The 24,186-nt window shown below is 61.0% G+C and overlaps 2 protein-coding genes across 10 annotated transcripts in view; one reads left to right on the plus strand and one right to left on the minus strand.

Moving 5' to 3' along the window:
- Nucleotides 1-15,958, plus strand: part of POR (cytochrome p450 oxidoreductase) — a 38,217-nt gene extending 22,259 nt beyond the window's left edge. For 8 of the 9 annotated variants that reach the window (XM_080563066.1, XM_080563067.1, XM_080563068.1 and 5 more), the window contains 14 exons: nucleotides 5,312-5,360; nucleotides 6,185-6,313; nucleotides 6,943-7,092; nucleotides 7,990-8,114; nucleotides 9,013-9,102; nucleotides 9,568-9,666; nucleotides 10,332-10,448; nucleotides 11,115-11,233; nucleotides 12,649-12,830; nucleotides 13,010-13,159; nucleotides 13,352-13,619; nucleotides 14,151-14,296; nucleotides 14,564-14,649; nucleotides 14,897-15,958. In XM_080563066.1, coding sequence (XP_080419192.1) covers nucleotides 5,312-5,360; nucleotides 6,185-6,313; nucleotides 6,943-7,092; nucleotides 7,990-8,114; nucleotides 9,013-9,102; nucleotides 9,568-9,666; nucleotides 10,332-10,448; nucleotides 11,115-11,233; nucleotides 12,649-12,830; nucleotides 13,010-13,159; nucleotides 13,352-13,619; nucleotides 14,151-14,296; nucleotides 14,564-14,649; nucleotides 14,897-15,041 — 1,855 coding nt within the window. In that variant the 3' untranslated portion in view covers nucleotides 15,042-15,958. Of the gene's footprint in view, nucleotides 1-2,461; nucleotides 2,830-5,311; nucleotides 5,361-6,184; nucleotides 6,314-6,942; nucleotides 7,093-7,989; nucleotides 8,115-9,012; nucleotides 9,103-9,567; nucleotides 9,667-10,331; nucleotides 10,449-11,114; nucleotides 11,234-12,648; nucleotides 12,831-13,009; nucleotides 13,160-13,351; nucleotides 13,620-14,150; nucleotides 14,297-14,563; nucleotides 14,650-14,896 lie in introns of those variants that run through there. The other variant, XM_080563074.1, reaches the window with a different exon arrangement.
- A 611-nt stretch (nucleotides 15,959-16,569) lies between these two features.
- On the minus strand, nucleotides 16,570-23,742 carry TMEM120A (transmembrane protein 120A). Its single transcript, XM_080563150.1, has 12 exons — nucleotides 23,533-23,742; nucleotides 21,979-22,097; nucleotides 21,425-21,541; nucleotides 20,722-20,781; nucleotides 20,006-20,101; nucleotides 19,798-19,887; nucleotides 19,316-19,381; nucleotides 18,739-18,800; nucleotides 18,451-18,543; nucleotides 17,981-18,045; nucleotides 17,384-17,452; nucleotides 16,570-17,302 (listed from the first exon to the last, which is right to left on the minus strand). Exons 1-12 carry the CDS (start codon nucleotides 23,605-23,607, stop codon nucleotides 17,189-17,191), a joined length of 1,026 nt encoding a protein of 341 aa, XP_080419276.1. The 5' UTR covers nucleotides 23,608-23,742; the 3' UTR covers nucleotides 16,570-17,188.
- Between the last annotated feature and the right edge of the window lie 444 nt (nucleotides 23,743-24,186).

The following is a 24,186-nucleotide window of genomic DNA, read 5'->3' on the forward strand; positions in this document are numbered from 1 at the left end:
GGAAGGGGTTTGGAAGAAGAAACGTCCCTGGCTTCAGTACCACGTGGCAGAGCTCCTGCGTGCAAACAGGTGTGTGCGAGGCTGATAGCAGCTATCAGTGAATTATTCTCAGCCTTATCTTGGGAATTTGTTTTGTTGAATCAGTGAAATACTTTCCCTCTCGTGCCTGCAAGAACGTGTGGATGTGTGCGTGCGGATCTGGGACCGCGATGGGCATGGCCGCGGTGCGAGCAGAGCTGAGCTGGCTGCAGGAACGGCACCAGCACTTAGAAGTTAGATCCCGATCGACTCCAGAAGCTCCCATCCTGGCTGTCCTCGCGACCGTCCCACCCACGCAGCTCTTCCAGAGGCTGCCGTGACCTTGCAGAGAAGTGGCGCCGCGGAGGAGCTCGCCAGCCACCCCAGGCGTTTCTTCCTGCCCCATCGTGCTGCGGGACCTCGGCCCGTGGGCGTTTCTCTGGGACTGCCTGGTGGGTTTGCCCGCACTGTGCTGCCTTCTCTGCCTGCGTGGCACACGGCTGGGTGCACCTGCTGCTTGTGAGATGCTGGGGAGGAACAGCACCGTGTGTCACCGACAGCCAGGTTGGAAGGCCGTGGTGCTCCAGACCTCGTCTGACACGATCCCGTTTTGGCAAAGTGACAGCCAGGCAGGTGAAGAATGAGAAAAAGGGCTTGAAATAGGTTTTTCTATAGAGGAAACCTGCCCCTGCCTTGCCCTGCTGCGGCCCTAGTGTGAGCATCACGGTGAGATGAGGGCAGCACGGACCCGTCTCACCGCAGCACGTCTGGGCGATGGCACATCCGTCCTCTGGGAAGGCGACAGCAGCTTCCTGCAGCTTTTGCAGTGTTATTTCATGGCACGTTTGGGCCTGGGAGGGAAATGAGTTGGGGAAAATAAGCTTGTTCAGCCCTGGATTTCCTTTCCTCCATCGTCCTGGAGTCCGGGGTGGGGTTTCCTTGCTGTTGAGCAAGCAGATCAGGAAAGCAGGTCACTGTGGGGCACGGCAGGCCTGGGGGAGGCAGGGGCAGCCCGCAGGGCAGGGAGGCTGGCCTGGACCCACGGAGGCAGAGGAGCCCTTGGCAGGGGCCGTCTCTGGCTGACGTGGAGAACCTTGGCCTTCGGAGGTGCTGCTTTGCTTCAGCACTTTCCCTGCAGCTGCGCCTCGACTCGCCAAAATGTCCCGAACTGCCTTATCTGGCAGCACTGGGGGACGGCTTCTGTCATGGCCCTTTAGCCCCCAGCTTCAGCCTTGAGAGATCGGAGGGCAAAAGGGTTGAAGAGCGATTCAGGTGCGTCGTGAGGGGTGCTGCCTTCATGGGTTTGGTTCAAGGTGTGAGAGTGCAAGCAGAGGCTCCGTCCGCATGTGGGCTCTGGCGCCGTGGTGCCCTCCTGGGGCTTTTGGGAGCTGCCCACACGCCTCGACCAAGCCAAGGCAGAAAGAAGATGCCACTGCTGCTGACTGTGGAAGAAGAGATGCACAAAGTCCTCTGTTCTGGATGGGATCTGGGTTCAGTTCACTTTCTGTGGCCCCGCACAACCACGTTCCCCCTCCGCCGGCGTGTCTCGGGTCCCAGAGAGGGGACAGAGCTGGGACCACGTACAAGCTCCCTGCGGGCAAGGCGTCCTGTACCTGTGCTGTGTGACGCACGTGGGGCAGCCTGGGGTGCTGCCACTGAGGGTTTCTTGCATTTTGACAGTTTTCAGGAGGAGTTGAAGCCACCGGCGCGTTCCCGGCTGCCTGCTCTGCAGATGTCCCCGGGGAGAGCAGCTCCTGCTCCCCGTGCGGCCACGGCGAGGGTGACTGCGCTCCCTCTCGGTGACATTACTGGGGCATGCACTCGTTTTGCTATTTTCTTTTCCCCTCAGCCAGGCCACCTCTGGTGTTTCTCAATCACGGATTTCCTCCCTTCCTCGTGTGCCTGCTGTGCACAGATTGCTCCCCCGGGGAGCCGCGGGCGAGGCGCCGATGGGCGCGCTTGGTGTCAGCCCCCCCTCCTCCCCCTCCTCGTCTTTGACGTTGTTTGGGGCAGAAATGGGCTTATCTCAGCTCTGCAGCTACACACAGACTCGTTCCCTGGTGCTCGTCGGGTTTCCTGCCGCAGGAATCGCTCCAACTTCTCGGCCTGATTCTCTGCCTGCCGCCTGCGTGCGCTAGGGGCAGAGACCACCTCCGATTTAATTTATTGGGATCCCGAGCAGAACAAACTCCTCGGGGCCGCCCCCGGCGTGGCACTGCCATAGCTGCTCGCGCCGTGCCCGGAACCGTTTCATTCAGCTGCGGCCCTGACTTTTTTTTTTTTTTTTTTCAAAAAAAAAAAAGAATATATCCCAAAGCGGCTGGATACAAACCGTTTCCAAGGTAACGGGGCCGGAGGAGGGTTTTGTGTCCTGTCCCCCCCCCTCCCTCCGCTCCACAGGGACGGGAGAGGGACGAGCGCTGCGGGGAATCCTGGGAGGTCTCGTTCCCCGCTCCTAATTCCTCGCTGCCCCTGCTGCCAGATGTTGCTGCCGCGGCTCGGGGGGGCCGCTCGGATCCGCTCGGGACCTCCCCGAGCCTCGCGCCCGGCACCGCGCTCCTGCTATGACCCGCGCCGGGACCTTTTGCGCCGCCTCTCTTCTCCTTAACAAAAGGCTGAGGCTTGGCTTCAGCGCCCAGGGGGAGCGGAATGGAGAGGCCTGTCCCCGAGTCTCTGCTAAGGAGCTAAGTTAGAGCCTTCCCCCAGCGCTTCCCCCCGCAGACACGGCCACCCCGGGACTCTTTGTTTTGCCTGCGCCCTCGCCATGGGATGCGCCTACTCGGTGCCAGGAGAAGAGGCGGCCGTGGCCAGGTGAGTTCGTCTGCCCCACAAAGGGGACGGCTCGGACCCGGGGGGGAGCTCCCGCTGCCCCCAGGGAGCTGCGTGCCTCCTGCTGGGGCAGGAGAGCGCGGGGAGAGCTGTGCCGGCAGGCAGGTCGCTGCCGGGAGGTCCCCGCCGTGGCGCCTGGGGCAGAGCGGTTCGTAGCCAGGCTGGTCCCACCTGGGGATGTGCGTGTGCCTGCAGTGGGCAGGACAGGCCGGGGGGCTCTCGGAAGGAAAGGTGTTCAGCTGAACCGGGACCGAGGCTTGATGAAGCTGAGACTCTGGTAACGTTGCTGAGCCACCAGCGATTTCCTCCCCTCCTGAAATCAAACCGAAAGGGAGCTCTTTGGGCTGTGGGCTCCCACCGAGGGTAGGCAGCCTGTACGCACTAAGCTAACGGAGCTAATCCCGTCTCCTCCGCCCATCACTTTTTCTAACTCTCTTACAAACACTGCCCCGAGCTGTCAAACTCTAAGAGCGGTCAGTGCTAAAAATGTGATTTTCTCCTACATTTTCTTTTTGTTTCCCGAGTAATGAAAATGAGCGTCCTTTCTGTCTTTAGGATCTGTGCTTTTTGCAGCTTGGATTTTCAAGCCGTCATGATGAAGCAGTTTCAGGGAGTTCTGTAGCTTTTTTTTCTTGCAGAAGCCAGACTCATTTCTTCTGTGCCCGAGCCGCAGACTGCTCCGCCGCAGCCCCTCGGTGCGGGTTCGCCTCCTTTGAAAGCCGACCAGCTCCACGCGTGCCCTTTCCTCTTCTAAAGGGAGCTCACTGAAAGGATCCCAAACTCCTTTTTTTTTTTCCCTTCCTCTCAAAGCGTTCTGTTTAGCTGCTGACCCAACAGCTACTTTAACTGGATCTGATTTGCAGAGGGCAGTAAACCAAAGGGACGCACCCGTGAGCCAGGAGCTAAGTGAGAGACGAGTCTTGGGAGGGGGCTGTGGGGCACGTGGGGGGCAGCTCATGGAGCCTGTGTCCTGGGGGCACCCGGGGCAGGGCTGGGGCTGCTCTCTGGGAGATGCCTGCCGTGCCCCTGTCCCCAGCAGGGTACAAATGACAGCACGGGAGGGCCAAACGGGGGCACAGAGCGGCTCTCCTGGGAGCACAGCCTCCATGGGAAGCTTTTTTGGGTAGCATTCACTCATCTTTCACGCATGCTGTATGGGAATGTAAGTGCTGGGAGCTGCGGGGCCTGGTTACGGAGCTCCTTGTGGGGTTGGGGCGGAAAGGGGTGCTCGGGGGTGTGCTGGGTTGGACGCCCCCCACCCTGCTGCTCCCTGTGTGTGCTCTGCAAGAGTCTGCGCACACCCGCGCAGATCCCCCCCTCCGGGCCGCGGGGTTTAGGAAACTGTTAGTGAGCTCTGCACATTCTCACATGGGCCGGAGCCAAAACCATTTGTTTTTTGCCTGGAGGCTTCTCTCTTCCCACAGGAGACCCAGCCTTGCATTCTTCCATTGTGAAAGAGAAATGGGAACGGGTCCCGCGTTCCCCTCTTCCACGCCACCGAAGCTCCAGCAGGGCAGGCAGCAAGTGAGCTCCTGGCACTTGTCCTCCTGCCTTGAAGAGGCTCCAGTGGCTAACCTGGCGCAGCCGCGTGTGCCTGGGGGTGCCCGGCTTCCACCAGGCCTGGGTTGCTTTCGTGCTGCGACCCTAAAAGCCCGCGAATGCGTTTAGGACGGTTAGGTTCTCTTGGCTTCCCACCTAGCAGGGCAGCCGTAGCAGAGCGAACCTCTGCCTGGGTGATCCTGACACCGGTGTGGTTCGTCCCTCTTTCAAAGCGGAGAAAGCCACCGCCGTGCCCTCTGTGCTGGGGACGGGAGCCCTGGTGTAGGAACGAGCACTGCGGGACCTCGAAGGGCAGCGGTCGCCTTGCCAGAGGCTCTGATCCTCCGTGGAGCCTCTGTGTGTCCTTGGGGCTCCCAGCTCTGGGACTTATGTCTGGCACGCTCTGGGAAGGTCTGTTTTGAGGTCAGAACAGCTGGTTTTTAGCCTTGTGTGACTTCAAGCTTGGAGAACCCGCCCCTGGGGGCATGGCTCAGAAGCGGAGCCTGCCTGCCGCGCAGGAGGGGAGGCAGGGAGCTCTCCCTTCTCTCCTCTCGCACCGTGACTGAGCCCCTGCGGTTAATCTGAAGGCATCCTCTCGCATCCCAGCTCTGTGAGGTCCCTTAACCTGCCCAGCGGTTATGGGGCAGTTTTCAGAGTAATAGTTTCCTGCTGCCCAGGGCTGAGCTCCTGGGCTCTTCCTAGCAGCTCGCTTTTCCTCTGCTCCGTGGCTGCGCGCGGAGAAGCCACCCTGCAGATGGACAGCCTGGGACAGGCTAAACACGTGTGTTTGATGGGGGATCTCCCTTCTTTGGAAGCCTTCCTGAGATCCGATATAGGTTGGGGACCACTTTGTTCCCTCCTTGCTTATCCCTGACCTTAAAGAATGAGCGCACTCATCTGAACGGGGATTCCTCCTGTCTTTCAGACCATCCTCACCGAGAGACAGCAGCTTCATCGAGAAGATGAAGAAGACGGTAAGCTGCCTGGATGCACGCTGTGCTGGGAGGATGGCGGGGCTCGTGCCATCCCCCTTCCCCTGGGGACTGTCAGCGGGGGGGACCTGTTTGCATCCGGACGTGTCTGCTGCAAGGAGCATCCGGAGATGGGCTGCGTGGGGAGGCAGGAGCAGCTCGAGCAGTCCGTGCATGAGAGTTGCTCTTAGAGAGAGAAATTTAAAGTGACAATTTGATGCAAGAAAAAAAGAAATGTAACGTGAGGTCGAAGTCAGGAGGGAAATGGCAGGGACTTCAAAGTCGTTGGCTGCCAGCTGTGTGTCTGTGGGGTTGGCTCCCGAACCTGGCTCGCTCTGAGATGGGAATTGCACACAGAGCTGGCAGCTTTTGACTGCTGGACTGCACGCAAGAGGAAGCAGAGGGAAAGGCGAGGGCTGGATACGTTTTCCATTTTACATCAAAGTAGCTGGCCTGCTGCAGAGCAGGAGCTCCTGTGTTGGGGCACTTCCCCAAAGCTTTGGCAAAGCTGCTCTCGTCCAGGGAGTTCCCTGTTTCCAGGAGTCACCGTGCAGCCTCGAGGCTGAGAACAAACCTCGAGGGTTTGTTCTTTGGTTGTAGTCTGACCCGAGTCACCTCGGAGATGACAAGAGTGATATTCCTGCTAACAGCTTAGCTTTGAGTCTTCTGCCACAAGCCTGGCGGCGCCTCGTGGACAAACGCAGGCTCCTTCCAGCTGCCGGGCTCCTGGTCCCAGGCGTTCCCGTTGTCTCTGACGAGAAACACTTCCTCTGTGCCTTTGCCAGATGAGTAATCACCATTTAACGGGGATTTCTTCTTCTCTCCAGGGACGAAACATCGTGGTTTTCTATGGCTCCCAGACGGGCACGGCGGAGGAGTTTGCCAATCGCCTCTCCAAGGACGCTCACCGCTATGGCCTCCGCGGCATGGCAGCAGACCCAGAGGAGTATGACTTGGTAACTTAGACACGAACACGGCCTCAGGATAGATCGTATCCGTCCAGAGGCCCCCCAAAAGCAGAAAGAACGTGGCCAAGGGACTGTCGCCCTGTTAGCAGTGGTACTTAGAGGAGCAAAGGAAATTGGATGAGCCTGAGAGGTGCTGAGGTGGGCTCGGTCCATGTCAGTCTATGGATTTGGGGTGAACTCTGCAACGTGTCTGAAAAAGGAGGGTAACCTGGGGTGTTTGGGAGTCGTAAGTCATCTGTTGGCAGCGTGAAACCTGCTCCGTGTTCTTTCTGTAGTTAGCATTGGTCCCACACTGCAGCAGTCTGGCACAGAGGCACTGATACCATGTTGTTCTCTAGATGGAACAACAATCCCGTCCCTTACAGCCTAGATAGAAAATCCAGTCGCTTTTGTAGTGGGGTAGAAGTATTGATTTCAGCCCAGTGAGGGTGTGGTTAGCTTTATTTCCCTTGCCATTTCAGGTGGCTTTGGTCTTTCCCCAGCCCCTGTTGTAATTAGTTGTTTGACATGACGTGGTGCTGCTCTGTGCACCGGGGCTGTAGCTGTGTTGTAGGAACAGGTTTGCCCGATAACCGTGTTGTGGGGTCCTTGGAGATTTATTCTTTGCTTTGTTGCAGTCGGACCTGAGCCGCCTCTCCGAGATCGATAAGTCTTTGGCTGTGTTCTGCATGGCCACTTACGGGGAGGGCGACCCCACGGACAATGCCCAGGACTTCTACGACTGGCTGCAGGAGGCGGACGCTGACTTGTCGGGTCTCCGATTTGCAGTAAGTTGCTTTGTTCCAGTTTCTGCTGCATTTGGGCAGGAAAGTCAAAAGCCCTCCACTGTGCTTGCACGTGGCTTGGGTAAAGGCACAACATGATGTCTGTGCCTCTTCTGGATGCGGTCCCTATTGTCTCTGTCTCCAAGCTGCACAGATATTTGCAAACACATATCTGGGGGCTTTAAACGCAGCTGTTGGAGCACGCTCTCCACTCCCTAAATCATGAGGGTTTGCTGGCGATGTCTTGCTGCAAACAGCCCAGCAGGCATTGAATATAAGGTCTGTAAATGAGTTACAGGCTGCTGCTGCTGTTCAGAAGCTAATTGAGCAGCCCTTGGCCGGATCTTCTCCCACAAATTAAATCACTCGGAGGAGTGCGTGGCTCTTTTCCTGTGCTGAGCTGAATAATTGGCTGAGATACAGCCACCTCACCTAAACCCCAGCCAAGTTCCTTAGGCTGCATCACAATTGCAAACGAGGGGAAAATCCTCTGCTGGAGATGTTAAGCTGCTCCGTACAAAGCAGTCAGGAAGCATTCGCTGAGCGGTTTGTGGGAGGGGAGGGACCGCAAGTGGTCTGCTGGCAGTCCAGCCCCTTACTGGTCCCCAGAGGAGCTGGCACGGGCAGCTCCTGTGTGCACGTCCCCTCAGTGTGCCTGAGGCCCAGCTCAGAGCAGAGGTGCCAGCTGAGCAGGCACTCTCTGGGTCTCCTGGGCAAAGCCAGGGGTAGGTCGTAACTCAGAAAGTTCACAAATAGCTGATGGGGACCCAGGAGAGTTACTGCTGTCTGTCTTCTGTGTTCTTATTTCATCATCCTTTGTGTGCTGCTGGTCAGAGGACGCCGGCTGGCTGGGGGAAATCCAGTCCTTGCTTCCCTGTGCTTATCAACATTCTCTTCCAGGTCTTTGGGCTGGGGAACAAGACGTACGAACACTTCAATGCCATGGGGAAGTACGTGGACAAGAGACTGGAGGAGCTCGGAGCTCAGCGCATCTTTGAACTTGGGCTGGGAGATGACGATGGCAAGTGAGTGGCTCGGCTTTAGGGTCGGTCTGAGCCGGCTAAAGCGTCATGGAAGGGACCTTGGCAGGGAGTTGGATCTACTGCTAAGACAGAAATTAACTCCTTAGGGCTAGTTGTGGTAGCTGACATGTCCCTGAGTGTGTGTCTGGTCTCTCTCCTACAGAGATCAGTCAGATCCCTTGGCACCTGGAGCATCCTAGGGAGTCCTGTACCTGGGGAAATCCCACAGCAGCTTTAAATGACCGTAGCTGTGTTCTTTGCAAGGCTTCACAGCCTCTTCTGCCTGTGCCCTTCTGCAGCTCCCCTGATATCCCAGCCTGCATGGCTAAGTTCCTCCATCCCCGTGGAGGAGCCAGGCTCCATTTCTTTGTGAACTGTTTGCTTTATGGTAGAACGCAGCACTGTCCCAACTCAGAGGTCCAGAAATGATTGTGCTCACCTGAACACCCTTCTGGCAGGAGCTTAACCGTGGAAATTACATCAACCTGTGGCTTTGCCTCCAAGGACTGCAAGATTTAATTAGAGGGCTATGCCATGTGTGGGAGGCTCTGTGAATCTAGGAAAATAAACCTTTCCAGGTTGGAACCTGCCTTGTAGGAGGGTGACTTAATGCCAGGAGTGGGCATGAGATGGGCAAAGACCAAGCCTGAATAACAAAACCTTCCTTGGCAGAGCCCTGAAGGGAGGGGTGGTTGGTGCAGCAGGAGTTCCCTCCCATCCACTTCGTGCCCTGAAGATGCTCTGAGGCTGATCTGTGGGCATGTGGAGGTACCAAAACTGCCTGGCTCCGAGGGCAAATGGTGAAGGAGGAAGTTCATAGGGATCTGAGACGGCTCCTCTGGGAATGCCCCTCTGCTTTCTCATGGGCAGCATTACTGAACCTCTCTTTTGCCCTGCCTAGCCTGGAAGAGGACTTCATCACCTGGAGGGAGCAGTTCTGGCCGGCCGTGTGCGAGCACTTCGGGGTGGAGGCTACAGGAGAAGAGTCCAGGTGGGTGTCGGAGCAGCAGCTTCTGGGTGCCAGGGGGATCGACCGCATTTGAGCGGTGGCTGTGCCATCAGGCCTGAGCCACTGCCCCCTTCCTGCGTGCTGCCACCTCCTCCGGGCTGGGGGGCACACACGGAGCAGATCAGTGAGTGGGGCTCTTCGGACTGAGCCCGTCCTGGCACAAACTCGAATGCAGCTCTGGATTTCTGTTTTGAAGGGTCGATGTGCTGGGTTTAGTTCCTTCGGGGGTGGCTGTTAGGTTGGTGATACTCCCAGTGAAGCGGATGTTTCTTCTGTTTGGTCTTTCTGCATCATCTCTGTGCTTGCTCATGTCTCAGGAGGGATGAAGGGGTGGAAGTAGCTTTTTCTTTGAACTGCAGCAAATCCAGCAAAGCAGGGGATGGTTCCAATTGTATCTTGTTGTTCCCAGTTTGACTTTTTTCCTCTTTTCTTTCCCTTTTTCTCCAGCATCCGCCAGTACGAGCTCGTGGTGCACACGGACGTGAACATGAACAAAGTGTACACGGGTGAGATGGGCCGTCTCAAGAGCTACGAGAACCAGAAGCCGTGAGTGCCAAACTGCCCTAGACCCCCAGACGGAGTGTGCATGGGTCAGGCTTCGGCTGCTGGTGTTCTTGATGTTTCTAACACCACATGCCGTGCAGGCAGGGTCATTTTGGCAGCACAGCCATAGGGCAGATGTTTGCCTAAGAGTTGTGGGCTCAGATTTCCCCTGGGACTCTTGGGGGTTCCCCAGCTAATGAATCATTGGTGTTTGAGAAGTTGGCTGTGTTCACAGGCGCTGTTTTGGCTGGTAAGTTCCCAGCATTTGTCTCGAGGTCAGTCTGGAGCCTTTCGTCCCCCGGAGTAGTTAGTGCACGATGGCTGCTTGCAGTATTGCTGTGGGGAGATTAATTGTGTAAATGAATTCCAACCTGAAATGTCGCTTTGAGATGTGACACTCCCTCTAATCCCCTGTTGCATCACTTGTTCTTAATGGGGTAGGAGCTGTTGACTGCTGGGCTGTGCTTAGAAGGAAAATGATCTGTTTTCTTTGCCAGTGCGGGTAGCAGCAGGATCGTAATTTGTTTCGTGCTGTGGTGTGCTTTGAAACAAGAGCCAGGGCAGCCCTGTGCTCAGATGGTGGAAGCCTGCTCTGGAGCATTCCGGGATGAAAGCAGTGCTGTGAGCCTGCGGGAGAGTAACCCAGAGGTCTTTGTCTTTCCTTCCAGACCATTTGATGCCAAGAACCCCTTCCTGGCTGTGGTTACAGAGAACCGTAAGCTGAACGAGGGCGGAGAGCGACACCTCATGCACCTGGAGCTGGACATCTCCAATTCCAAAATCAGGTAGGTGCCCATGGGAGGCTGCTGCCCTCTTTTGTCTGGAGCCAAAACTTAACACTGCCCCCTCTTGGCTTCTGGACCACATATCAGGTACTCCAAATCAGGATTTTCTCCCACTTTTTGGGCTGTAGCTCACCACCCTGAGCCCCTCCATGGTTGCACATCCCTCCCACCTGGGCAGTGCCAGCTGCAGGAATTCTCTAGGGGTCATCCAAAGAACAAGGGGGCAGACAAACTGTGAGGGGCAGGAACTGGGGATGGCTCGTGTCTACGTTTGCTTGGCTTAGACGGATGAGCAAAGGGAGGATAGAGCCCAGCTCTTCAGCCCTCTTGCTGGCTTAAATTCGACCGTGTGCTTGTGAGAAAGCACAGCGCAGGGACCTGGCCTGTCCTTGCTGGAAGCCTGGCCTCACTGAAGTCTGTGGCAAAACTGCTGTTATCTTGGAGCTCCCCCATAAAAGACTAGGATCTTAAAACCATTATTCCCCAGTGGTCCTGTGCTGCTCTGACTGCCAGCTCCGGGGTCCCTGACCCCGCAGGTGCTGTGCAGCAGCTCAGCCCTGCTGTCCTGCTGAGCTCCAGCCTGCTCGTCCTCCAGCTGAGCAGCTTGGGCTTGGCGTGGGCAAGAAGTGCCAATTTTCATCTCTTCTCATCCTGTTTTCGTACCAGGTACGAGTCTGGGGACCACGTGGCTGTGTACCCGGCCAATGACTCATCTCTGGTGAATCAGATTGGCGAGATCCTGGGCACGGACCTGGATACAATCATGTCCCTGAACAACTTGGACGGTGAGTGTTGATCACCCCTGAGCATCAGTAGCTCTCCTTCTGCCACAGCCTCTTGTCCTTGCCACCAGAGCAGAGGTCAGATCCCCTCCGGGTCCCGTAAGGCAAACAGGGACATCCCGCGGCCACTCCGAGTGCGGAGCCATTTTGCGGCAGTGGCTCAGAGCCTGCTGTGAGCCAGCCGAAGTGGGTCAGTTGTGAAATGTACTCGGTGTGCCCGTTCAACAAGTTACGTAACAGCACGCTCCTGATCACAGAGCGCCAGCCCACCAGAGCATCCCTCTGCTGCTGCAGCCCCAGAGCTCCAGAGGAGCTCTGGAGCCTGAAACGCTGCTATTGAGTCCCTGGAGGACACACAGCCCTGGGGACGGAGCTGCCGGAGGAGAGCACGTCTCAGTGCTGATTCAAAGAGCTTCTGTTGGGCACCGTTCCCAGCAGAGCTGGCCTCTGGCAAGAGGGAGGTTACAGCTGCTGCCCATCTTGCTCCTGAGGCGGTGAAGCCTGCCCCAAGGCATCAGAGCTGCTGGCCCGGGAGCTGGCTCCTGGTTTCCAGAGAGCAACTGGCTTTAATGCACTGGTGGAGCTCTGGCCTGGTCTCTGGCCTCATATCGTCATTCGTGTCCCTTTTGGTGCTCTTAGTTTGCTAAACTGAATGGCTCCAGCCTTGGCTGCTGGTGCTTCACCTCCCCGGGGGCTGTGAGCACAGATGTCCGTGGCTGAAGGATGCTTCTGAAGGCAGGTCTGACGGGGGCATTAAGAGCATGAAGCCAAACTAGCCGTGCAGAGCCTCCTCCTGCTGGGCCTGGCAGCGTGCTGGATGTCTCAGCCCTGAGCTCACCCTGGGAAACCTGCTCCCACCTCTGCGTGGACCCCAGGGTCCGAGCACTGCTGTTCTCCAGGCTGAGAGCACGCCGTGCCTTCCGCGTGGCCTTCCCAAGGTGTGTGTGTGCAGTGAGACTTCCCGTGGGAGGCAGGGAACAAAAACGGGGGGCGTCGAAGTACTTGGAGACGGTAGGCAGAGAGCAAGACGTGTCACCTGAGCTGTTGGGCCAGCTGCACTCTTGCTGCCCCTGCCCTGAATGTTGCTGCCCCTGGAGAACGGGACGATGAGCCAAGCCCTTGCCCTCTGCAGCATGCGTGGATGTTTTGGGTCAGTGTCCCGTCGGGGTGGCACCTGTGAAATGCAGAATGGGCAGCCAGGAGACAGCTGCCTGGGGACGGAGCTGCCCTGTGCTGGCGCTGCTTCGCGGTGGGAGCAGGGCTTTGGCCAGGAGGCTGCTTCAGCCCTGGGGCTTCTCTCTCCTCCCCTGCTGCGTCTGACCCCTGTACTGCATGTAGCACTGGCAGGAAATCTCTGATTTAACAAGTAATTGCTCACTTACTTTTTTTTTTTCCCTCTTTCCTCTTGTCTCCTCCAGAGGAATCCAATAAGAAACACCCCTTCCCCTGCCCCACGTCGTACCGCACAGCCCTGACGTACTACCTGGACATCACCAACCCGCCCCGCACCAACGTGCTCTACGAGCTGGCGCAGTACGCCACCGACAGCAGCGAGCAGGAGCGCCTCCGAAAAATGGCATCGTCCACTGCGGAGGGGAAGGTGGGAGCTGCAGCCTTCCCAGCAGAGCTGCTGGGTTGAACTGGGGCTAGGGCTGGGGGCCGGGGCTGGGGGGGGGGCAGAAGGGACGCAGGGCTGCTGGGCACCGTGTGCAGGGAGCTCTGCGGGTGTTTGGTGGCTGCGTGGGGAAGTCACCGTGCACGTGCCCTCCTCGCCCGCAGGCTCTCTACCTCAGCTGGGTGGTGGAGGCCCGGAGGAACATCCTGGCCATCCTGCAGGACATGCCCTCGCTGCGCCCCCCCATCGACCACTTGTGTGAGCTCCTGCCCCGCCTGCAGGCCCGCTACTACTCCATCGCCTCCTCCTCCAAGGTGAGCGTGCTCCCGGCAGGGACGAAGGGTGCTGGGAAGGCACTGGAGCTTTGGCAGCACAGCACCACGGTCCCTCCGTGCCTGAGAAGTGGGGTTATCCCGACCTGCGTAGGGTCCGCAGAGGGAAACTGGGTGTCCCACGTTGCTGTGGGGGCTCCCTCTCCGCCTGGCTCTGACGTCCCCTTCCCGCAGGTTCACCCCAACGCCATCCACATCTGCGCCGTGACGGTGGAGTACGAGACCAAGACGGGGCGGCTGAACAAAGGGGTGGCCACCAACTGGCTCAAAAACAAGGTGCCCAACGAGAACGGGAGCAACTCCCTGGTGCCCATGTACGTCAGGAAGTCCCAGTTCCGCCTGCCCTTCAAGCCCAGCACGCCCGTCATCATGATCGGACCAGGGACTGGCATAGCCCCCTTCATCGGCTTCATCCAGGAGCGGGCCTGGCTCAAACAGCAAGGTGAGCGCCCAGAAACCTCCGCGGGCACGAGCTGCCGCAGGGCAGTGCTCTGCGGGGCTGGCCAGCGCCTCCATCTGCCCAGCAGCTTGTGCTGGCCACACCTCGCTGATGGGTCAAATCTGCGACCACCTCCCCAAATAAGCAGAGTCGGGTCACTTACACTCATTTCTAACGCATGTAGAATTGAATGAGCTTCTCCTCATAAACAGAGGCAGCAGCACGGCTCTGCCAGCCCCGAATCGCAGAATCATCTAGGTTGGAAGAGACCTCCAAGATCACCCAGTCCAACCTCTGCCCTAACACTAACAAGTCCTCCACTAAACCATATCACTAAGCTCCACGTCTAAACGTCTCTTAAAGACCTCCAGGGATGGTGACTCCACCACTTCCCTGGGCAGCCCGTTCCAATGCCTAACAACCCTTTCGGTAAAGAAGTTTTTCCTGGGCGAGCTGGACAGGGGGAGGTTGGGGTGGCAGGACCGGGGTGCTGCTGGGGGCCGGCGGATTAATGCATGCCCTGTGACCCCGCAGGCAAGGAGGTGGGCGAGACGGTGCTGTACTATGGCTGCCGCCGCGAGCACGAGGACTACCTGTACCGCGAGGAGCTGGCCCGCTTCCAGCAGGAGGGCGTCCTCACCCAGCTCAACGTCGCCTTCTCCAGGGACCAGGCTGAGAAGGTACTGCTCCTGCCCGCCCCCCCGGCTGCTCGCCCTGCCCAGCTCATGGTGCTAGGGGGAAAATAAGGCTGGAATCACGCAGCCTGCTGTCAGGGAACGGCCGTGGCAGTCACGGGAACCCCCAGCTCCTGCTGCCTCGTGGGGCTGCGTGGGGTGGGTGAGCTGTGGGCATGGGCTTGGCTTCCCTCCCTCGCCCCAGCCTGTGACACCGCTTGGGGGTACGGGGGCTCTGCCCCTCTCACCTCCCCCCTGCTTGTTTCCTGCCAGGTTTACGTTCAGCACTTACTAAAGAAGAACAAGGAGAACATCTGGAAGCTGGTGAATGACGGAAATGCTCACATCTATGTGTGTGGGTAAGCCAAGGGGCAGGGAAAGGACTTTGGGAAAATGTTCCTGTTTTTTGGAAAACGGGCATGACTCAGCTTACCCACTGCTGTGTTACAAGTCCTGGGAGGGCTGTGTCATCCTTGTTCTAGGGGATGGTGAGCAGCCAGCTTAAACGTGCTGGGCTGAGCAAACCCTCCCCCTCTGGGTGTTCAGAGACAACCAGGGCTTGGTGGCTCCGTGTCACCACCTCGCTCACGGTCTTCTCCTTTCCAGGGATGCCCGCAACATGGCCCGGGACGTACAGAACACTTTCTACGAGATCGTGGCTGAGTATGGGAACATGAGCCAGTCCCAGGCCACGGACTATGTAAAGAAACTGATGACTAAGGGCCGCTACTCTTTGGACGTCTGGAGCTAAGAGCGGGGCTGGTGGGGCCAGGGAGGGAACGGGTCCCCAGGAGCGGGCCTGTGGGAGGCAGAAGGTGCCTGCCCGCCCGCTGCTCCTGTGGGCGACTGCCTCGTCCCCAGCCTACAGCGACCCCAGGGTCACCCCCAGCCCCTCCTGGGCTGCAGCCGTCTCCAGGGCAGGCTGCGTGCCCCAGGGGGTGGAAGGGGTTGAGAGGGGCAGGGGGGTGGCTGGGGCTTCGTCCCCGGCGTTCGCCTTGGGGTTGGTGACAGCCGACGCCGGCAGGAGGGACAGGTGGCACCGGGGGAGCTCTGGGCTCCTTCCCGCACACGAGCTGCTGCCTTATTCCCGGAGCTACCGCCCCCCCTCGTGCCAGGCAGGCTGGGGATGGCAGAGGGTGGAGGAGCTGGGCAGCCCCCCACCCCGTGCTGTGGGTTTGGCGGGAGGGCACGGTGTGGGGCAGCGACCCGCTCTTGCCTCCCTCCCACCCTGTTCGGCCACCTCTAGGACTGGAGCCGCGGGGCTGGCAGCCGGCTTCGGGCGCAGAGCTGCCCCGTGCCATCACCAAACGCCAGCAGGCGGCTGCTCTGAGGAAAAGGCAGAGCCAGCACCCAGCCGGGACCACGCAGGCACCCCTCTCCTTCCCCTGCTGCCCTCCTCTGCTCCAGGGAAGGGGCGGCTCCTGTCCCCTCTGGAAGAGACCTGCTCTGGGGTCACGGCTGCTGGGGCCCTGCTGGCTCCCTTGGGTCCTGCAGCCGCTGGCTCCCCTATGCCCAGCCCCTCCGTCATGCTGTGTACGCTCATTTTTTTTAAATACTATTTTTATTTTAACATCTTTGTGATTTAATCATGGAAAAAAAAAAAAAAAGAACTTTCAGGCTTTCCAATGACTGTAAATTATTTAAATATACTTGCCCTTGGAATAAAAACACTGTTTCTGTAGTTTGCTCCCTGCCCTCCTACACGCCCCCTGCTCAGCCAAAGGCGGCAGGCAGGCAGGAGCAGCAGCTGCGGCCTCGCGGCCTTCCCTGCGTGGAGGGGACCCGGGGAAGAGGCGGCAGCTGTGGGACTGGGCTGGCAGGAGGCTTGGGGCAGCTCCTCCCCGAGGTGCCAAGCCCAGGCAGGGAGGTGAGGACAGCGGCGGTGCACAGCAGGCAGGCGGCTCGGGACCGAGACACAGCTGCACTGGAACTGCTCTTTGGTTTCCTACGTTTCAGGAGTTCCCTGCGGTAGTACCGGGCTTCAGGGACACTGAATCCTGCCTGGGGTGTCCCTGCTCTGCTTGTTCTGCGGCCGCAGCCGGTGGCACGGGGCTGTGTGTGTACCGGGGGGGCAGTGGGAGGGTGCTGGCAGCTCCCAGCCCTGCTCTGCTCAGCCCTCCCCTCCCCAGCGCACCCAGCTGGGAAGCTCTGCACCCCAGGCTGGCCTGGGGGCAGCTGGGGATGGTTTTCTTCCCTCCCCACCACCTTCCTTCAGCCCACAGCCAGCCTGGCCCTAAGTGCAGAGCAGAGCCTGCGAACTGTGCCACGACCCCAGCAAACCGAGGCAGCGCCTTCCCTTTATTATTTTTGCGCATGCATCCTCCAGCGATGCGAGCCCAGGGTGCTGGCCGCACAGCTCCAGAGCAAAGCCTGGGGCAGGCTCGCGGTGCTCCCACCCCTCCCCTGCCCCAGCTCCTCCAGCTCAGCACCCCCTGCAGCGAGGAGGAACCGGGGGCAGCCCATGCTGGAAACCAGGGTGCCTGCACGGCCCCGGCCTCCCCTGAAAGCCCAGGGGGCTGCCGGGGCAGCGGCTGCTCCCTGCTGGCCTCTGCCTCCAGCACCAGGAGCTGCCCCGGCCGCAGGGCTGGGGACAAGGTGAGCCTTCAGCACCAGGCACCCGTCAGCCTCACGCCCGGCCTCGTCCCAAGGGTGCTGATGCAAGCTGGGTGCCCCAGGCTGCTCCCTGCCCGCAGCAGGGCGAGGAGGAGTCGGGCTCCACCCCAGAACCATGCCCGCAAATGTCTTCAGGGCACAGAGGAGGGGAGCGGCTGTCCCGGGCCCCCTGCTCCACGGAACGGGGAGAGACACCCGAGTCCGGACGGCGTCGAGGCAAGGAGACGGGAACGGAGGATGGAGCCAGTGGGGAGAAACAAGTCCTGGCCCCCACAGCGCCCCTCTTCATTCCCGCTTGGTGTCTTTGTTCTGGTTCTGAAACTTCTGGTGGACAACGCGGAGCGTGGTGAAGAAGTTTCCCAGGAAGAGGATGAAGAAGGGGAGGCCGCACATGAGGACCTGCGGGAGGCGCGGGTCAGCGGAGGGACGTGCCCAGCACAGACGCCCCCTCCCCGGGCAGCGGCCCGGAACCCCCCTTACCTGCCACTCCTTGCACTCCGGGTGCTGGATCATCCGGAAGAGAGTGACGGCGTTGTACAGCTGCCAGAACTGCAGAGACAGGAGGCTTAGGGCTTTTCAAAGGCTCGGCCCTGTGCTGCTGCTCATCCCGACACTCCCCCAGGCACAAACCTTGCAGGAGGCCAGCCTGCCCCGGCACGGCACTGGCACCGCAGCACTCATCCCCCCGGGGACCCAGCGGGGACGTTTCCCCCTTCCTTGCCACCTTCTGGAGCCCAGCAGCCTGCAGCAAGCCCCCCACCAGCCTACTGCTTTCGGCCATCGGCCTGACCGATTTAAGGAGGAATTGGACCTTGGGCAGCAGCTCGAGAGCTGACGTTCAGAAGGGTTCGGGGAGGGTTGGCAGAGCCAGCCCCTCTGCTGTACTTTGCACATCGCTTGAGCACTTGGCACTGCTACCACATCTCGCTAGCCAAGCTGCGGAGGTGGTGCTTTGGTGGAAAAAGGAAAAGGCTCGGCCTCCGGCCTCCGTAGGGCACAGCGGGAACACGCCACGACTCAGTCACCCCTGAGGCTCTGGCCTCCTGCAGGTCCCCACGAGGATCGGTGCCCACTCACCTGCCCAAAGAAGAGGAAGGGGAGCAGGAACGTGAGGCCTCTCCACATCCAGGACTGGAAGCCCTCTGCAGAGGATGAAGGTTTGCTGAGAACACGCTTGTTAGGGGGCTGGATGGAGCCAAGCTCCTGAGGTCAGGGGCAGGGAAGTTCAGTGGCCATGTCCCTCACTGAGGTCCTGAAGGCTCATGCAGCCTCCCCAAGGGCACTTGTGCGTGCAGGGAGGACTCAGGCAGGTTTTCCTAGCCTTGGGGTCTAGTGGAGCCTCTGGAGGAAGCTCCTTGCGTGGGACTACCCTCACAGCGAGCTCCCTGGGCTGCAGAGGCCGCTGTCTAGATTGCTTCTAAGAGGAACCACAGCTCCCACTTAGCCTAGCACCAGTCGTACTGGGAGGGAGGCTGCCAGAAGCTGTGGGCCCAGGAGCAGAGGTGACAGCAGGTCTGGGACAACCAGTAAGGGCAATCCTGGCTTACCCACGGTGAGATCCATGTTGTGCCTCTCGCCCAGCGCTCGGAGCCGGTACAAGCACCCGCTCTGGTAGTAGTACTGGAGGAACTGCACAAAGCCTGCAAGGAGAGGGCAGGTGAGGGCAGGAGGCACCGGCCTGTGGCACTCGGCCACATCGTCCCTGCTCTGAGACCTTCCTCGCCCCGGGGAGGCAGGAGAAAAGCCAAGGGAAAACCCAGGTGAGCTGAGAGCTGTGAGCAACCGCAGCCAGTTCTCCGCGTGTTCAAGAACCCAGCAGGCACAGCAGCACTTACTCTGGTACATGGAGAAGGAGAGGAACTGGTTTCTGAACATCTGGTACATGAGCCCGTCCGGCCTGGGGAGAGAGGATGCTGGCTGGGGTTTGCGGGGCTGCGAGGAGACGCCTTCAGCCCTGCCTGCCCCACGGCTGCGGTAACGGCACCGCTGCCACCAAAACGGGGGGCTCCCCAGCTCGGGTACCCCAGCGCAGCTCCCCCGCGTTAGTGCCTTGTTGAACAGTGTTTGCAGCAAGTCAGTGCAACAGCGCCCGGCTTGGGGAGCCATCAGCGGGGAGGCTGCTGGTGCAGGGGTCAGGAAAACACTGCAGCAGCCCTTGGACAAGGATTGCAACACTTTGGGGTCGCGTTTCCCAACCCAGAGCCCGGAGCAGTGCTGCCTGCCCTGCTACATGCTGGTGGCTGCTGCTCTTTGGAGTGCTTGGGCCTGGTGAGGACCGCGTGGAGCTGCCCGTTAGACCACAATGTCCGTGGAGCAGGAATACAGCCACGGGTCAGGGCACGGAGGGTAAAGGCCCCGTCACCAGGCAGGCTGCAGTCCGAACCCCCAGGAGCCAGGAGGACGCAGGCTTACCAAGTCAGCATGACGCCCGACAGGAACGTGGAGACGTAGTGGTGGAAAACCCACCAGCCCTTGATTCTGGAAGGCAGACACAGGCGGGGGGTCAGGAGCCAAGATCCAAGCACAGCCCAGGAAAGCAGAGCCAGCCACGTGCCAGCCACCCTCTGTCTCCCAGGGCAAGGCAAGGCGCAGGGATGGCCATGAGATGGCCACGTGCAGAGCGGGGACCCAGCGCCTCCGGTCCAGGTGGCACTCGGGGGCTGCTCCGGCTTCCCCACCACCTCCACACGGTGAGTTCATCCCTCCCACGCCAGCAACTGCCTCCTAAAGCCAGCTCGTGCGGCTAATTACCGGGGTTTGCTACACACCCTGAGTAGGAGGCATCAGCTGCTCCCTTGGGAAGCGCGGAGCTGTGCCGTGGCCCCATGGGGGGGGGGACCAGGTGCCTGCACGCCCCCCTCCCGGCTGCCCTCCCCGAGCCCCGAGGGACTCACTTGGATCCGTTGTTGATCAGGATGCTCTCCCGGATGGTGAGGGTGCAGTAGTACCACACCAGGAGGAAGTTGAAGACGGCGTCTGTCACCCTGGGGTGAAGCAAAGCGGGGGTGAAAGGGCAGCAGCGGGGCTCAGGGACCGAGCAGCGACGGCTGCAGGATGCCCACCCACGCCCAGCACCTTACGGACAGCACCTTACAGACTCACCTGGAGTTGAGGAGGAAGCGACAGGAGAAGGACACGATAAGCAAGTTGATGGTGAGGTAGAGCTTGAACTTCTCGTACTCATCTTTGTAGGCAAACCTGCGGGGAAGCACAAGGTTGGAGCAAGGTGGCTGCTGCCAGTCTGCGTCCTCCCATCCTGCCTGGCCGGGCAAAAATGCCGCTCTGCTGGGAACCTCTCGGAGGCGCGAAGGGAAAACCCTGTCCCCTGGGCACTTCTGAGAGAGCAAACCATGCTGCATTCATGCTGGTGAGCAGGGGGAGCTCCCAGGGGAGCCGAGCAGATCGGTGTCCGTTCAGCATTTCTCGGGGAGCTGATGGAACTGGATGGGGTCGGGGCTCTCTGCTCAGCGCTTCCCTGCAGGTGGGGGCTGAGGGCCAAGCCCGGTTTTTCCCCAGGGGAAGAGGCGGGGGGGGGCTCGCCACAACTCTGTCCCTCCTGGAAGTCCCTGACGTGGAGGAAACTCAGGCACAGCGTTGGTGGCAGATCCGAACGGTCCGTCCCAGCCCGGCCACGGGAGCTAAGGCAGGGCCAAGGGCTGGTTCTGGGAAGGGAGGAACTGAACGGAGCAGGGACGGAATCTGCACGAGGTGGGTCAAGGCAGCCACGATCCCGGGGGAAGATTTATTGCTTCCTTGTGACACAAGGGGCTCCCAAACCCCCCCCGAAGCACACGCCCACCGCGGCACACGGGCCGTACTTAGCCTGCTTGCTGAGCAGCGTGACGTTGACGTTCCCGAGCACCAGACTCAGGTACAACCTGGCGAGAGAGCAGAGGTGTGCGGTGGGCGCCTGCCCAGGGCTGGCCGGCTGCCCGGCCGTCCCGTGGCGCGGCCGTCACCTCCCTGACCCCGTCCCGTGCGCGGTGACGCCGGGGAAGGGGCGCACGGATGTTTTCCACCGGGCGCTGCCAGGAGGCATGCGTGGTGCTGGCATCCCGCCCCGAGGGTGGCAGGGGGGCGGCCAAGGCCAGAGCCACCCCCTCCGTCGGCACCCAGCGGGGCGCTGGCCAGGGGCTCAAGGGCAGGGGAAGGTGGTGGCGGGGCCCGGGGAGGCCGGGGCTGGCTCTGTCCCAGGCACCCTGGGGCAGCGAGGCAGGGTGGCAGCGGGCAAGGGCAGGGCGACAGCAGGGTCGTGCCTCGCGGCCTTACAGCTGCTGGGGGCTTGTGCTGCACATCCAAGGTTTTTGTCCTCCCCAGAGGGGCACTAAGGTTTCCTCCAGGGGTGGAGGTGAAGGATCTGGCCCTGGCGACAGCTTCCAAGGGCACCGGCCACCTTCCAGCCCTCTGCCTCCCCAGCAGCTCCTCTGGCAGGGAGAGGATCGGCCGCGGGAGGACCCTGGCACCCGCAGACCCCGGCTGTCCCGAGTCCCTCTGGCAAAGGGACCACGAGGTGCCTCTTACCCGTTCTTCTTTGGCAGATAGGCCTCCATCTCAAAGAAGACGTTCTGCCTCTCTTTGATTAGGCTCTGGGTCTCCTGGATGGACTCCTGCTGTTCGGGACTCACGTGGGCCTTGCATCTGGGGAGGAAACACAGGCGCTGTGGCATCAGGGTAGCCTCGGTCACAGCCCAGCACAGGCTGGTGTGATGCGAGGCTGTGTCTCGGACAAGGACACCCCAAGGACGGGAAGGACAAACGGGAGGGGAGTCTGCACCTCCAGCTGCTGGGAGAGCTCCTGCGGGGCAGGCCGGGGGGTTGCTGGAGGGAAGGGAGCAGGGATGAAAGGGAAGGGGCAGCAGCTCTTCCCAGCTCTTCCCACTGCCAAGCAGGCAGCTCAAGCTCCCAACTGCAGCCAAGGCACATCTGGGGAAGGGAAAGCCGAGGAAAACCTGCCTGCATACAGCCAGACCTCAACAGCCCTTTTTATCGTTTGCACTGGGGAGAGCCGGGAGCGCATGCAGTAGCCCCGTCCTCGTGGCTCTCTCCTCCCCGGCTGCCGCAGGATGCCAGCTTACTTTTTGAGGGACAAGGACAGCTCCTTCAGCCGCTTCTTCTGCCGTGCGATGGAGCTGGAGATCCCGTCCTGCAGCTTGGTTAGCTCCTCGAGTTTCTGCTTGTACAGCTTGTGATTATCCTGGGCACGAGAGAGAGCAGCACGCTCCAGCTACCTGCTCTAGGAGGGCGCAGGGTGCCTGATGCCCTCCCATTCCGCTCAGCTGGCACCTCAGGAAGACCCCAGAGAAACCGGGCAGGCTTTGCCCACCTGCCCCCTGCTCCCCCGGCCCCACGGCCCAACGAGGAATCGGGGTGAGACCGGAGCAGCAGCACAGAAGGCTCAGGAGTTATTTTAGCAGAACCCCCTGACCGCAGCCAAGGGGCTGCGACTCAAACGCTGCCGTGGGGGCACAGAGGTGGCTTTGCTGCTGCTGTCACCCTGGGTGCCCGTGGTTTGGGCCAGTAGGCCCCCCAGTCCTGCCCTGGGATGCTGGAGGGAGCCCCTGCGCCAGGAGGGCTCGCGGCGGGGCCGGCTGCACAGCCCCACGTGCCACTGTAACCCAACGGCACCTGGGTAATGCTAGATGCCATTCTTCTGCTATATTTAGACAGGAAAGGAGAGACCGCGCTGTGTCAATGCTCCTTGTCCCAGTCAGCTGAAAAACAACCTTAACTCGACCGGGGGCAGCCCCAGCGCCGCCACCTCCAAAGAATTAAATGCTGCTCGCGACAACCCTTGGACTAGACCTTGGTGTAGACGTGTTTCAGGCCCTGCGGTTCTTATCGAGCAGTTTATCAGCAGCTGTCAAAGCTGTTCCCAGCAGGGGAAGGTGAAACAGAGGAGGGAAACACCTTGGTCTCCCGCCTGGGACGAGCAGCGTGGCCGCAGCAGGGGGGAGCAGATCCCAGATGCTCCCCGCTCCCCCAGCAGTGATTTATGTCCCGGCAGGACGTTTGTGCTCCACAAACACCCTTCCCTGCTCCTGCTGCTCTCAGTTAGCTGGGACCAAGTGCCGTGCGTGACACCCGCTCCTAAAGAGGTGCCGGCCTGGGTCCTGCTGCTCTGCACCACACCGGGACCACCGCGCTCCAAGGGGGTCTGACGGAGAGCCGTGCTGGGGCGGGGGGGCTCGGGGCCGCAGGACAGAGCTGTCACGTCCCCAGGGCCAGCCTGGGGCCAGCTGCTCCATCCCCACAGCCCCTGTGGAGCAAGAGCGGGGGTTTCTCAAAGCCTCCCTTGCCCCAGATCTGGGCACAGCCGCAGCGCGCCTGCAACAGCCGGGGGGAAGGAGGGGAAAAGGGAACCGGGGCCGCTGGGGCCGGCGGGGGGCCGAGCAGGAGGTGCCAGCCCCTGCCTCCCCCTGCCTCCCCTTGGCCTCCTCGCCCCCTGCCCAGCCTCTCCCGGAGGCAGAGCTCAGCCTCTCCCCGGGAGGTTTCGCGGAGCAGACGGGAACGGAGCCACCCGGGGGTGCCGGGGAGGGGGGTCCTGAGCCCTTAGGGCAAAAGGGGGGGGCGGCGGGGGAGCCCCGGAGGCTGCGGGGCGGGCGGGGGCTCGGCCCGGAGCCCGGCGGTACCTGGATGCGCTGGTAGCCGTCCTGCAGCTCTTCCCACTCCCGCAGGCAGTCGGCGGCCGAGGCGCCGCCGGCCATGGCGGAGGCAGCGGGGCCGGAGGCCGGCGGGCAAAAGCACCGGAGGCGGAGAGGCACCGAGGCTGCCGGAGGCCGCCAGGCACCGGGCCCGGCGCTGCCGCCGTCTTCCGGGCACGCCCCGAGCCGGGGGAGGCGGGACCGGCACCGGGGGGGGACCGGGAGGGGGGGGCGGGACGGCGGCGGGGCTGCGCCCGCTACCGGCGGCTCCCGGGGCCCGGCCTCCGCCGAGCCGCCCCCTCTGCTCGGGGGGGTCTCGGTGCCCGCGTGTGGGCGTTTGGGGGCTCTCACCGGGAGCCCCCGGGGGTAACGGGCGGGGGCCGGGCCGCGGAGCCCCCTCCCCAGCAACGCCGGGGGCTGGGGGAGGACGGGGAAGGGCAAGGAGCGGGGCGGGGGGAGCACCGGGGGGGGCTCTAAGGGCCCCCCACGAGCCACGCGGCGATAAATTCTTAGCACGGAGCGCGGGGAGAGCCCGGGAGGGTTTTTGCGGGGGGTCTTTATTTCGTGGTGCCCATGGAAGGGGTCACAGCGCTGCAGACGGAGGGGCAGCACGGCCGTCGTGGTCCTGTCGCAGCGCCGGGG

This window comes from Anser brachyrhynchus (genome assembly GCF_964034855.1).
Source record: "Anser brachyrhynchus genome assembly, chromosome: 20".
Taxonomy (NCBI): Eukaryota; Metazoa; Chordata; class Aves; order Anseriformes; family Anatidae; genus Anser; species Anser brachyrhynchus.

Coding starts and splice junctions, on each gene's coding strand:
- TMEM120A (XM_080563150.1), bottom strand. CDS start 23,607: ATGGCCGGCGGCGCCTCGGCCGCCGACTGCCTGCGGGAGTGGGAAGAG. Junction 22,098..23,532: donor ACGGCTACCAGCGCATCCAG/GTACCGCCGGGC, acceptor TCTCGTGCCCAG/GATAATCACAAGCTGTACAA. Junction 17,303..17,383: donor CGGAGTGCAAGGAGTGGCAG/GTAAGGGGGGTT, acceptor CGCCTCCCGCAG/GTCCTCATGTGCGGCCTCCC.